The sequence below is a fragment of the Elephas maximus genome, chromosome 2 (assembly GCF_024166365.1).
Source record: "Elephas maximus indicus isolate mEleMax1 chromosome 2, mEleMax1 primary haplotype, whole genome shotgun sequence".
NCBI classification, from domain to species: domain Eukaryota; kingdom Metazoa; phylum Chordata; class Mammalia; order Proboscidea; family Elephantidae; genus Elephas; species Elephas maximus.
In genome coordinates, this window is record NC_064820.1 from 97,472,154 (window position 1) to 97,486,823 (window position 14,670).

General features: G+C 37.3%; 1 protein-coding gene across 1 annotated transcript in view; it reads left to right on the top strand.

Annotated features, from left to right (window-relative positions):
* The window catches only part of ADGRV1 (adhesion G protein-coupled receptor V1), a 677,468-nt gene that overhangs the window by 241,291 nt on the left and 421,507 nt on the right, over positions 1 to 14,670 (top strand). Inside the window, exons 59-60 of the mRNA XM_049867518.1 lie at positions 2,821 to 2,985; positions 13,816 to 13,933. Of these exons, the coding sequence (XP_049723475.1) occupies positions 2,821 to 2,985; positions 13,816 to 13,933 (283 nt within the window). The remainder of the gene's footprint in view (positions 1 to 2,820; positions 2,986 to 13,815; positions 13,934 to 14,670) is intronic.

The following is a 14,670-nucleotide window of genomic DNA, read 5'->3' on the forward strand; positions in this document are numbered from 1 at the left end:
TACAGCCTTGGAAACCATGTGGGGCAGTTCTATTCTGTCCTGTTGGGTTGCTGTGAATAGGAATCAACTTACTGGCAGTGAGTTTGGCTTTTGTTTTTTTGTGTGTTTCATTTATTCTCTCCCTGCCCCACTACCAGACCACCATTCTGATCCCAAAGCAGGATTCTGTCATGGTCTGGGTGTTACACCCAGGATAGGTTTGTTTAGCTGTTGAGGGATTTATACTACTCACCCTTCTTCTACTCTACTGTGGCTTTTAATGAACAAAACACAAGTCACCCCAGCTCATGTGTTTCTCTATATTTTTTCTCTGTCCTCCTTCTTACTTCTCATTGGCTTTTTGCTCTGAGGACCTGGAAGAGGGAGCCCAATAACTATTGGTTCAACTCCTGAGAAAAAAAAAAAGTTTAATCAATCACGGGAATTAAATATTTTCAAAGCCAGTTTTGGTAACTAGTCTAAATTATCTCTATATCATCAATATAAAACAAAGCACTATAAACAGTATTATAGTTAGTATTACATGATGCTTTTGTTATAATTATTATCAATTTACCTTTTAATAGAAATTCCAAGAAGAAATAATCATAAAAATATTTAGATCATTTCTCATATACTCAGCAGCTTTTGTGGCTCCATATATCACTGTTCACTTTATTTAATGACTTATATAGGTAATTGGAAGTTCACCATTTTTATTAATTAACACATTGTGCTAATATCCATTATCATTATCATTACTGTCCTTGTCCTTGTGGTTGTAAAGCTGGAGCTACAGCTTGTTGTCAGGTCTGCACCCTGCTCAGATGCAGGGACAGATTGTCCAATAAGCAATGTAAGCACGGCTCAATAGGTGTAAGTTGTTGGTAGTACCTGGTTGGTGGTAGTACCTCGTGATGCAGTGGTTGGTAGTTATTGGTAGTACCTGATGATGCAGTGGTTAAGAGCTCAGCTGTGACCCTAAACGTCAGCAGTTTGAATCTACCAGCTGCTCCTTAGAGACCCCATGGGACAGTTCTCTCTCCTATAGGGTTGCTATGAGTCAGAATCAACTCGATGGCAGTGGGTTTTGTTTTGTTTGTAGTACTGGTAGTAGTTTGCTGCTCAGCCCTTCATGGCAGCTTTTCTTATATCTTATCTTTCTTACTGCAAAAGCCTCTTGATTTTCTTTTAACATGTATCTAAGATATACAGTATTATACACACCGTAAACATTCTGTTAGCATTATTTGGTGACACTGACATTAGATTAAGAACTGAAGAACATTGGGAGAAGATCATTAATATAAATCTGTCAAAATAAATAAACTACTTGTTAGGGCAATATAGTCTACGAAAGCACCAGGAAAAGGAAAGACCCATGGAAATTTACTTTTAAAGGCTTAAATAATATAAAGTATATGAAATAATTGGCATATAGTAAGAACTCATTAAATAATAAAAAAAATAATAGTTGGCTCCAAATCTCTGTAGAATGCCTGGTGGTACAATGGTTAAGGGCTCAGCTGCTAACCAAAAGTTAGTGGTTTGAACCCACCCAGTGGCTGAGTGACAGAAAGACCTGGCGATCTGCTTCTGTAAAGGTTATAGCCAAGAAAACCCTGTGGAACAGTTCTACTCTGTCACATGTCTTCATTAAAAGTTGAAAATTGATTTGTTGGTGCCTACCAGCATTTTTTTTTTTTTTTTTAACAAGCAAATCTCTAATCTTAGCACCAATGCAAAACCTCATTTAAAAGACTAAAACAAGATTGCATTACAGGTTTATTAAACATCTATCTAACTCGAACACAGAAAGCCTTGTATTGTGTTTTGGTATTTACGTATCAAGTGAGTGAAACCAAACCAAATCAAACTAATTGCCATCAAGTCGATTCCGATTCATAGCAACCCCACAGGACGGAATAGAACTGCTCTGTAGGATTTCCAAGGCTGTAAATCTTTTACGAAAGCCAACTGCCACATCTTTCTCCTGTAGAGAAGCTGGTGGGATCGAACTGCCAGCCTTTTGGTTAGCAGCTGAGTGCTTTAACCACTGTGCAACCAGGGCTCCATATCAAGTGCATAACGTAGGATCAATTTGCAGTTTGCTTCACAGAGTCAATATAGATAATTCAGTTGAACCAGGTCTCAAATAAAAGAAATAGTACAGGTAAATTAACACACTGAATCTCCTTTTTTCATTATTGTCAGGTTAATAAAGCCTCTTTTAACTTGGACGCATTGAAGGTGGCAATTGCAGATAGCTTGGAAGTTGGTTTAGGTCTCTATTATGCAGGGAGCTTGGCTTCCTTAACAAAGAACCCCCAAATCCCAGCTCCTTAATATAACCAGAATTTATTTCTTCCTTATGAAAGAGTTCTATGCCAGTGTTCCTGGTTGAGTGGTTTTCTTGAAAAATCTCCCCTCCAAGAAGCAACTCAGGGACCAGACCCCTTCCATCTTGTCCTCTCTAGGCTGTTGGAGTCTGCTCCACTCACCTGGCACATGGAGAGAGAATGTAGGGGTTTGCGTGGGAAGTTTTGGTCAGCGCATTTGTGGTATACGTTGCTTCTGCCTGTAATCTGTTGTCCAGAATCCCATCATATGGCCCCACCTAACTGTAAGAAAAGCTAGGAAATGCCATTTGCTTGAATATCTAGGATAAAAAGGAAATCGGGTTTGGTGAAACATTTTTTTTTTTCTGCCACGTGATTGTAACATGCCATGAATGGAGTTCTAAATTTAAAAATTGCAGTCACTATAAATTTTTCAATAGAAGTGAGTTTAGGTTTGTTTCTCCTGCTGCTTTTTTCACCATGCTGGATTTTCTTCTTTCAGGTAATGGTTGATGAATCCCTTTTGTCTGATGACCCTGACTCTTATGTGACATTAACGGTTGTCCGGTCCCCAGAAGGAAAGGGAGCTGTCCGACTTCAGTGGACCATAGATGAGATGGCTAAAGATGATCTCAGTCCTTTGAATGGGACACTTCATTTTGACGAGGTATGGTCAGCATCAGGGCTCCTGCTGTTTTCATCTAATTTGTCACTGCTTAATTTTCTTTTTCATATTGATACTGGTGAATTCATATGCTAGTACTCAGTATATCTGGAACTTTTTGAAATCTGTGTGAGTTGTGGGGAAAAATCACACACACAAAAAAACACCCTTATATATCTGTAATTCAATTAGTTAATTTAGACCTTGTCTACATTCCAGCATCAAAGCTGCCTTTCTCTCGACATTGCTCCTAATGAGAGCAAAACTATTCAACTGAGCTAGACAGGCGTTATGCCCATCTCCACCTTTTTTTGTAACACTCACATATACTTAATCACCAAATCTGGTCAAGTCCCACTTTTAAATGCCTTTTCTGACGGGTCCTTCTTCTCAGTCATGGTTATGACTATTCATGCCTTTATCACCTATCCTTGGATAGAATCTCTTAACTGATATCCCCATCCGGTATCTTTTTCCTTTTCTGTCCATTATCTGTATCCCCAGATACCATTATCCATATCTTTACAACCCTATCATTAGTTCACTGAGAATAACCCCAATCCAACCAGAGCCAAATGATATTTACCAACACAATTCTAATCAAAATTGCATCTCTTTTTCTGAGGGTGAGGGTGGAGTTGTGGGAGGTGGGTGGAGGAGAATTGACAAGCTGACTCTAAAATATATACGGAAATACAAAAGAGCAAAATAGCTAGAAACTCTTAAAGAACATGGTGGGTGGACTTTTCTAACCAAATTGCAGACTATATATAACTGAGTTAAGTAAGACAGTATGATTGGCCCTGGGATAGACAAATAGACCAAATAGAAGAAAATAGAGAGTCTAAATTTATCAATATTTTAATTTTATTTTATTTGATTTTTTTTCTTTTAGAGTCATGTTGGATGAATCCTTCCTATTAAATTAATTAATTAAATTCCTATTTATATAAATTTATATATTCCTGTTAATATAAATTAATAAAGATGAAAGCAGAAGGCAGTTAGTTAGAAAACAAAAACAATAGAGCTGATGAATAAATAAATACGCTGTCTGAAATTTTAGAACCAACAACAACAAAAAACCTTACTAAATAAGATTTGGAAAGAAGGAAATAAACATCAAAACAGAGGAAATATTGGAAATTGTGACTATACAAACTAGGCAAACAAATTTAAAAATCTATATAAAAAACCTAATAAATACAGAAAATTGGAAAGACCAATTTCCATAAAAGAAGTAGAAAAAACAAGTTAAAGAAGATAGGAGAAACTCCGCAGATGGTTTTCCAAGGGGATGCCACCAAAAATTTTAAAAGATCGGGTAATCCTAATGCTCCACAGTCTACTTCTTCAGAGTCTAGTAACCTTTCTCTGGAGCTTTCTACACCAGCTTTCAACTCAGTACACAAAGATTTTTCCTTCATGCTTTCTGATAGGTGTTTTGAAAATTAACCAGTGAAATCCTCTGACATTTCATGTGCCACATAGATATTCTGCTTCTCTTTTTGAGGTGTTGGTTCCTCTGATGGCATTAATGATCTCAAGCCAGATTATCTTGTAGTTCATCCACCTGAGATGTTTCTCAGATTCTGACACCTGGCCATTCAAACATAATCTAGGTTACATGGCGAGTCATGTCCTGAAACTGCTCATGTGGCACAAGAGTAGAATTTAGAAATTAGTCTCAACTTCCCATAAAGATTTTCTCATAATAATGATTTTCTCATAATAATGATCAGTAATTCCTCAGTTATGCTTGTTAGGTGCCGTCGAGTCAGTTCTGACTTATAGTAAACCTATGTACAAGAGAATGAAACACTGCCTGGTCCCGAGCCATACTGACAATTGTTGTTATGCTTGAGCCCATTGTTGCAACCACTGTGTCCATCTCGTTGAGGGTCTTCCTCTCTTTTGCTGACCCTCTACTTTACCAAGCATGATGACTTTTTCCGGGAGCTGGTTCCTCCTGATAATATGCCCAAAGTATGTGAGAGGAAGTCTCACCATCTTTACTTGTAAGGAGCATTCTGGCTGTTCTTCTTCCAAGACAGATTCGTTCATTCTTCTGGTAGTCCATGGTATATTTAGTATTCTTCACCAACACCATAATTCAAAGGCGTCAATTCTTCTTTGGTCTTCCTTATTCATTGCCTTTCATATATACATGAAGTGATTGAAAATACCATGGCTTGAGTCAGGCACACCTTAGTCCTTTAAGTGACATCTTTGCTTTTCAACACTTTAAAGAGACCTTTTGCAGTGTTTGATTTCTTGACTGCTGCTTTCATGGGCATTGAGTGTGGATCCAAGTGAAATGAAATCCTTGACAACTTCAATCTTTTCTCCATTTATCATGATGTTGCTTATTGGTCCAGTTGTGAGAATTTTTGTTTTGTTTATGTTGAGGTGTAATCCATATTAAAGGCTGTAGTCTTTGATCTTCATCTGTAAATGCTTCAAGCCCTCTTCATTTTCAGCAAACAAGGTTGTTTCACCTGCATATTACATGTTGTTAATGAGTCTTCCTCCAATCCTGATGCCCTGTTCTTCTTAATATAGTCCAGCTTCTCAAATTATTTTCACAGCATCCAGATTGAATAAGTGTAGTGAAAGTATACAACCCTGAAGCACACCTTTCCTGACTTTGAACCATGCAGTATCCACTTGATCTGTTTGAGTGCCTGTCTCTTGATCCATATCCAGGTTCTTCATGAGCACAAATAAGTGTTCAGGAATTCTCCTTCTTCAAAATGGTATTCATAATTTATCCACACAGTCAAATGTCTTTGCATAGTCAATAAAACACAGGTAAATATCTTTCTGGTATTCTCTGCTTTCAGCCAAGATTCATCTGACATCAGCAATTATATCCCTCATTCCATGTCCTCTTCTGAATCTGGCTTGAATTTCTGGCAGTTCCCTGTCAATATACTGCTGCAACCCCTTTCAAATGATCTTCAGGAAAATTTTACTTGTGTGTGATATTAATGATATTGTTTGATAATTTCTGCAGTCTGTTGGAGCACCTTTCTTTGGAATGGACACAAACAGGGATTTCTTCCAGTAGGTTGGCCAGGCAGCTGTCCTCCAAATTTCTTGACAGAAAGGAGTGAGCACTTCCAGTGCTGCATCCATTTTTTGAAACATCTCAATTGGTATTCTATCAATTCCTGGGGCCTTGTTTTTTGCCAATGCCTTCAGTGCAGCTTGGGCTTCTTCCTTCAGTAACGTCAGGTCTTGATCCTACGCTACTTCCTGAAATGGTTGAATGTCAACCATGATTCTGCGTATTCCTTCCATCTTCTTTTGATTTTTCCTGTGGCATTTAATATTTTCCCTGTAGAATCCTTCAATATTGCAACTTAAGTCTTGAATTTTTTCTTCAGTTGTTTCAGCTTGAGAAGTGTCAAGCATGTTCTTCCCTTTTGGTTTTCTAAGTCCTGGTTTTTGCACATTTCATTATAGTATTGTACTTTGTCTCCTTGAGCGAACTTTTGAAATCTTCTGTTCACCTCTTTTACCTCATCATTTCTTCCTTTCTCTTTAGCTACTGTATGTTCAAGAGTAACTTTCGGAGTCTCTCCTGACATCCATTTTTGTCTTTTCTTTCTTTCGCTGTCTTTTTAATGACGTCTTGCTTTCTTCACGTATGATGTTTTTTATGTTATACCACAACTTGTCTGGTCTTTGGTCATTAGTGTTCAGTGCATCAAATCTGTTCTTGAGGTGGTCTGTAAATACTTGGGGATATACTATAGGTCATGTGTTGGCTCTTGTGATAATTTTCTTCAGCTTCAACTTGAACTTGCATATGAGCAATTGATAGTCTGTTGTGCATTTGGTCCCTGGCCTTGTTCTGACTGATCGACATTGAGCTTTTCCATCATCTCTTTCCACAGATGTAGTCGATATGATTCCTGGCAAGGTCCATGTGTATAGCCGCCATTTGTGTTGTTGAAAAAGGCATTTGCAAAGAAGAAGTCGATGATCTTGCAAAATTCTATCCTGTAATCTCTGACGTCATTTCTGTCACCAACGCCATATTTTCCAACTCCTGTTCTTTCTTTTTTGTTTCCAACTTTGGCATTCCAATCACCAGTAATTATCAGTGCTTCTTGATTGTATGTTTGATTAATTTCAGACTGCAGAAGTTGGTAAAACTCTTCAATTTCTTCATTTTTGGTCTTAGTGGTTGGCGTGTAAGTTTGAATAATGGTCACATTAACTGGCCTTCCTTGTAGACATAAGGATATTATCCTATCATTCACAGCATTGTTCTTTAGGATAGACTTTGAAATGTTCTTTCTGATGATGAATGTGATGCCATTCCTCTTAAGTTTGTCATTGCCAGCATAGTAGACCATATGATTGTCTAATTCAAAATGGCCAATACCAGTCCATTTCAGCTCACTAATACTTAGAATATTGATCTTTATGTGTTACTTTTCATTTTTAAATGACTTCCAATTTTCCTAGATTCATATATCTTACATTCCATGTTCTGATTACTAATCGATCCATGTTTGCACCTGTTTCTTCTCATTTTGAGTCATTCCACATCAGCAAATGAAGGTCCCGAAAACTTGACTCCATCTACAACATTAAGGTTGACTCTACTTTGAGAGGCAGCCCTTCCTTAGTCATATTTTGAGTGCCTTCAAACCCACGGAGCTTATTTTCTAGCACTGTATCAGATAATGTTCCACTGCTGTTCTTAAGTTTTTCACTGGTTAATTTTTTCAGAAGTAGACTACCAGGTCCTTCTGCATAGTCTGTCTTAGTCTGGAAACCTAGCTGAAACTTGTCTACCATGGGTGACCCTGCTGGTATTTGAAATACTGGTTGTACAGCTTCCAGCATCACAGCAACACGCAAGCCACCACAGTAGATTTCTTAGATGGAGATTATTGTCAGGAGGCTTTTCAGGGAGTGCTTTTGGGATCAACTCCTATGGAAAGAAAGAAGCAGGATTGGGCCAGGTGAAGCGCTGCCATGGTGCATCCTTAAACTGATGCTGCAGCTGGTTTTGAAGAGGGACTAACTCTTCAGAGCTGTTCTGAGTTGGAGCAGGGGTGAGCTTTTTTATTCTTGTGATGAGCACTCATTGGATGCCATGAAGAGGATCTGACCCTGAATGAGGGGAATCTCTTCAGATGGGAAAATTTCCAGAGACACCTGAACAAGTGGGAGCCATCTGATGGAAGCACTCCTAGCAAATGAGGCAATGAGTCCTTTCTGTGAGGGAGATCTTAGCAGACATCAGAGGACTAGGGTAGGCCATGCTCAAGAGAAGCTTGCTCTAAGAGTCCCTCCCACTTTTTTCTTTTCTTTTCTGTTTTTAAAGAATAAAGTCATCTTTCTACTACCCACTTTGATGGCCCTCTCTATCCTATGATATTTCCTTCTTATCCTTTCCACAGGTGCTGATCCCAAGAGTGCTAAAAAAAAAAAAAACAAAAAACTTGCTATTATTCCTTTCCCCTCTTATCTTGCACTTAGCTGAGTGATTTCTTTGAACTGTTGTTTTCAGCATACATTGTTGTTGTTGTTGTGTGCTGTTGAGTCAATCTTGACTCACAACAACCCCATAGGACAGAGTAGAACTGCCCCATAGGGTTTCCTAGGTGTAATCTTTATGGGAGTAGGCCGTCACGTGTTTCTTCCGAGGAATAGCTAGTGGGTTCAAACTATCAACCTTTCTGTTAACAGCTGAGTGCTTAAATGTTGCATTACTAGGGCTTCTTTTCAGTGTAGATTAGGAGAGATAAAAGGGCTTCTGGGGAGAGAAAGAATAGAGGAAAAGAAATATACAGAAAACAACTAGATTAATACATTTACACATAACCATGGTACCAAACCACCCCCCCCAAACAAAACAAAAACAGACCGAGTTATCGAGTTGATTCTGATTCAAATTGACCCATAGGATGGAGTAGAACTGTCCCGATAAGGTTTCCAAGGCTGTAATCTTTACAGAAGCTGACTGCCACATCTTTCTCCCGCGGAGCAGCTGATGCATTCAGACGACAAACCTTTTGGTTAGCAGTTGAGTGCATTAACCACTGTGCCACCAGGAGCTTCTCAACCCTGGTGCACATCACTTTTGTCTTTACTTTTTCATCTGCATTCTGGTGAAACAGCTTCTGTTTGTCCTAGGCATCACCGATCAAATTTTCTGCAGTTTGAATTCTTCTGTTTATTGCTTCTCATGAACATTTTATTTTTGCAATTGTATTATTTCTTTGAGATTTTTGATTTCAAAAAGCATTATTTCAGCATCTTTTTTTACTCAAGCTGTTCATTCTTCCTAGTTCCTACTCCTATTTCTCACACCTTATTAAATGGATTCATGGGAGATCTAATTGCTAGGATGCATTTGATTACTCTCATCCCTTTTACTGTCTGCATGTTGGGAGTTGTAAGCTCTGACTTGATGTGGAGGGGGAAGAGTTGATGAGAGTGGGAATACAACAGCTCTGTGTGGGGGTGGCTGCTAACTCTTTTGCTTGGTGTAGTCTCTGTGGCCTGAAGCTCAGGGAAGTCAAGGGAATGGATCATTACTTCTCTGTGGTTCTCCCAATTATTTGGGTTCAGGGTGTAGACTGTGTGTGTATCATCTAAAAAGTAAACCAGTTGTTGTTGACTTAACTCTGACTCAGTGGTGACTAGAGTCAGTGTAGAAGTGTGCTCCTTAGGGTTTTCAGTGGTTGATTTTTTGGGGAAAGTAGGTTGCTAGGTGTTTCTTCCAAAACATCTCCAGGTAGACTCAATCTCCAATCTTTCGGTTAGCAGCTGAGCATGTTAACCATTTGCACCACCCAGGCACTCCTATGTCTACCCCAGGTTGATTTTTCCGATAGTGGCAATTCTCCCTAGATTTTAGAGATGTTATTTTATTTTTAGTTTCTAGTGTTGCCAGTTTATGGTACCTACCTGTGTATTTGAAGAAAGTAAACTTTCCCCACTGATCTGCTGCCAACATAATCCAGAAGTTTCTTCCCTCTGTCTTTATGTTTTAATCTGTTAAAAGAATATAGTTTCTCCTGACATATACCTCAGATGATACTGATGGGTGTAAAATAAAAAATAAAATTTCCCTGTATCCTCCTTGATTGCCCATTTCTACTTCACTGCAGTAACCACTGTTGACAATTTCTTACATATCCTGCCAAAATTTTTGTCTGCATATTCAAGCATACATGTTCTTACACAAATGGAATTTTACTCTGCAATCTGTTCTGTAGCTTGCTCTTTTTACTTTACAATTTATCTTAAACATTTTTTTCATACTACCCAAAATCTGCCTCATTAAAAAATTAGTTACATATTTTCCCTTGCTTGGTTTTCCCTTAGTATTCAACACTGTCAATCATCATTACTTCATGAGCACTGTGTTTCACTGTGTTTTTTATAGTTCTGACAAATCATACTTCTCCTGTGTTTCACAATTCTTGATTAATATTAAATTCTCTCTAGGTTCCCTCTCCAGGGAGTTCATAAACAATCACAGAATTCTTTCATCTCCTATGTTTGTACCATTCTCATCTACTTTGCTTTTTTTTCAAGTCTTGGTTCTCTTATGATACTCGAAGTAACCACTGAGAAGTAAAAAAAAGATGCAGATTTTATAGCTTTACAGATCTTCACTGCAGCATTTAATAGTGAAAAATTCGTTGATCTCTCTCATGCTCGATTTCCTAGTTGTAAAATGAGGATCAACCAGAAAACCAAACCGGTTGCCATCGAGTTGATTTTGACTCATAGCGACCTGTATAGGACAGAGTAGAACTGCCTCATAGGGCTTCCAAGGAGTGGATTTGAACTCCTGACCCTTTGGTTAGCAGCTGTAGCACTTAACTACTATTCCACCAGGGTTTCCAAAATAACAGGTTGCTACTTCAGCTTAATACAGTGAAGCCCAAATCTTTTTCAGCATTGTGTAATTAAAAAATTAAGGGCTTTGAATTTCAAGAAGTTAGGAAACAATTTATATTTTCCTGAGAATGTCTAAAGGGACATTTCCTAAACTACTACTCTGCGGTCCTGTATAATAGTAAGAATTGTTCTGAACTTTAGAGAAAAAAAAAAAAAATTCCATGTTCAATTACATTTGGGAAAATCTTGGTTAATCTAAGTAAAGTAGGTTGTATGTTTATGTGTGTGAGGGGATTTAGAACTTTTAATATACTTGTGTGTGGTATGAATCTCGAATAGGAGAAACCAGCTGTCTGGGTTTTCTGAATTTATTACCCCATGAAATGTTCCTACCACCTTTTTATCCTACAACATTAATTACTAGCTCTTCTAGCAAGTGTTCCAAAAACATTGGTTGGGAATTACCACCTGAAACCATCTGTTTTTTCCTATTACTGGTTGTAAAGTTTTTGGAGAAATGGAAGTCATGTTATGAAAAGCTACCTTACAGTGAAAGGAATATGAGTATAAAATATGTGAAATCAATAACACTGTGTAGAAATTAGTACATACATAAAGAATTGTGTATCAGAGTATTCATGGCAAAGTTATTTGTATTAACACATAGCTTTTATTAGACAAATAATGTAAATACAAGTAGTCCCTGACTTACAACGGGGTTCTGTTCCAAAGATTCCAGTGTAAGTCGGTTCTGACATAAGTTGAATACCTCATTTTGTTTTTTAGCTTTCATTATTATTGCCTTCTATGGTTCAGTATCTTCATAAATCCAATGTTTATTTGCCTCTGGGAGTCGCATTACATATAAACTTACAGATATATTTTAATACATATAAACATTAAAAAATATAGAAATCATAAAAATTTACTCTGATGATGATGAAGAGTTGGACAGCATTAGCATTTTGTCAGTTGTGGTAATAACTCCACTTGTGAAAGGTTCTTGATCATCTGGATTACCGCTGGGAATGGAGGTAGGGATGGTGTTTCTAGTCTGAAAAATCGGGAGAGTTGTCTGTGTGGTCCTTTTTCTTTTTTCTTCATGTATTTTGCAGTAACATCTCAATGCTTCTCAAATCTGCCTGTCGACTTTAGCAAGTGATCAGCATTTGGGTCCATGTTTTCAAGCAACTGAAGGCCTTGATTTAGTTTAGAAAACTAAATCTCTATGGCAGTATTTTGAACAGTAACTCATAAAATTAAACATTGGCAAGTGAGCATCTGAGAATGATAATATCAGCAAATTAAATGCTGAATATTGTATGTAGTACATATCACTAATGATAAAAAAAATGTACAAAAAAAAGCACACACACACAAAAAAATGGATGGTTGTAAATGCATTCCACTGTAAGTAGAATACATAAGTTTGGGACTACCTGTAATGTAAGCGCAAATAATGAAATCCCCACAACAACGAAAAGGGTATATAAACTACATCACCATATGGAAGCATGAATAATCTAAACAATGTATATTGGATAGAAACTTAAGATGTAGAACAAGATGTATTTAAGAGTGAATGATAGGATGGGGAGAATTTGGGGGGATGGGATTGAAATGAGCGGGTAAAGGGAACAAGATCTCTGAGTTGCACAAAAGTGCTCAACTGTTAGCCGGGAAGGCTGGCGGTTCATCCCCGCCCCACCTATAGGCACCTTGGAAGACAGGCCTGGTGATCTGCTTCCAAAAGGTCACAGCCTTGAAAACCCTACAGAGCACAGTTCTGCTGTGTACACATGGGTCACCATGAGTCAGAATCCACTTGATGACAACTAATAACAAAGGGGACAAACATAAAATAAAATATAATAAAGTCAAGACAAACCATCTGTTGTCTCAAGAAGACAGGACTAGGATCATCCAAACTCTGCACCTGAGGTTGAAGAAAAAAAGATTAAATAAAAAATAAAATCATTAACTTTTTTTTGATTTAGTAATAGCGAGAAAAAATGCACAATGATAAAAATGGTATAAAATAACCCAGAATGAATTTAGCAAGAAACAAGCAGGATCTGTATGAAAACAAAGCAAAACAAAATTTTAAAAGTGAAGGTAAAGGAAAACTGAAATGGGCGTACATTTTTATCCAGGTTCTTAGATAAAAAAAAAAACAAACTAAATTTTCTTATGAGTTAGGCCCCTTTACTACTGCGTTCAGATACTTTTTTGTTAAGTAGGAAGGTGTTGTCACTAATTTACGAGTTGCATCACATGCAATGAGTTGGATTTCCAGCCAGCGTCCTCCTCAGGGTGATCAATTGAACCTAAGACTGTTATTCAGTATTATCCGTAGTTTGTTTTCTCCTTTGAATGGAGCTAAAGAGCCCTGATTGTGCACTGGTTAAGCATTTAGCTGTTAATGGAAAGGTTGGTGGTTTGAACTCACCCAGCAGCTCCTCTCAGGAGAAAGACCTGGCAATCTGATCTGTTAAAGATTACAGCCTAGAAAACATTATGGGGGCAGTTCTGCTCTTTCACATGGGGTCACTATGAGTTTGAATGTACTTGATGGCACCTAACAACAACAACTGTCCCTTATAATTAATGAGTCTTTGACCCTTATCTCATTTACACCATGCTCTGACCATCTAGCTCTCTTTAAGAGACTGGACTTTCGATGGTTCAAAATTTTCAGTAAATTTAGGGGGTTGTGTTGAAATTTTCTTACCTCTTTTCCCATTAAGAACCTAAATGTGATTTATGGTCAGACCTAATTTTTAAATAGTAATTCTCTCTAAAAGGAACCCATGCTCCTTTAGACAAAAAATAAATAATTAATAAAATGAAAAATAAAAACTAAGGTACGGACATAAACATTAGTCTTCTAATAAGAACATTCAAAATTTGGCTTTGGTTGAAGTGGATCATTTATTGTTCTTTGGTTTGATGTAGACTGAGTCCCAGAAGACCATTGTATTGCACATACTTCAGGATACTGTGCCGGAGGGGGACAGGCGTTTCATCATTCAGCTGCTATCAGTTGATGAGGTAGAAATATCTCCAGTGAGAGGTAAGAAAAATTCACATTTTAGGAAATTAAAGAGTAGAAACTCAGAAAAATATAACCAAATGATCAATAGTTACAAAGTAGGCAATGTTAGGTTTTATCATTCTTACAATGTTTATGTATTATCGAATTGAAACATAAAGATGTCATTTTCCACCCATATTACAGGTAAAGACTTTTCAAAATTGTATTACCCAGTGCTGGTAAGATTATAGGTCAAAGATTTCATACTGCTTAATTGTGTTTTTTTTTAATTTTTAAGTAAAGGTGTTCAGTGTGGTAATGTTTATAGAATAAAATATGGAGGCTTCTTGAATGGTCCAACAATAAGAGAATGGTTAGATATGACAGAATGGTATACAGTCATTGAAAGTGATGTAGCAAAATGATCCTTAATTACATTGAAATTAAGAATACTTAGTTATGTGGATAATTGTTATGTTAATAAAGTGGGGTCATAACAGTATGTTCAGTAGTATCCCATTTTTGTCATGTGCATGTCATTCATGTATTTGGAATTATTTACTTGAAATGTTAATAGTGATTTGATTAATTACCTGTGTTTTCCAAACATGCATACAATGGTCGCGTAATACTTTTATAATAAGTTATTTTAATATTCAACATTTTATTTTGTTTAATATATTGCATCCCATCTCTACTTATTTTGGAGCTCTGGTGGCACAGTTGTAAACAGCTATAGCTGTTAACCAAAAGGTCAGCAGTTTGAATCCAGAGTT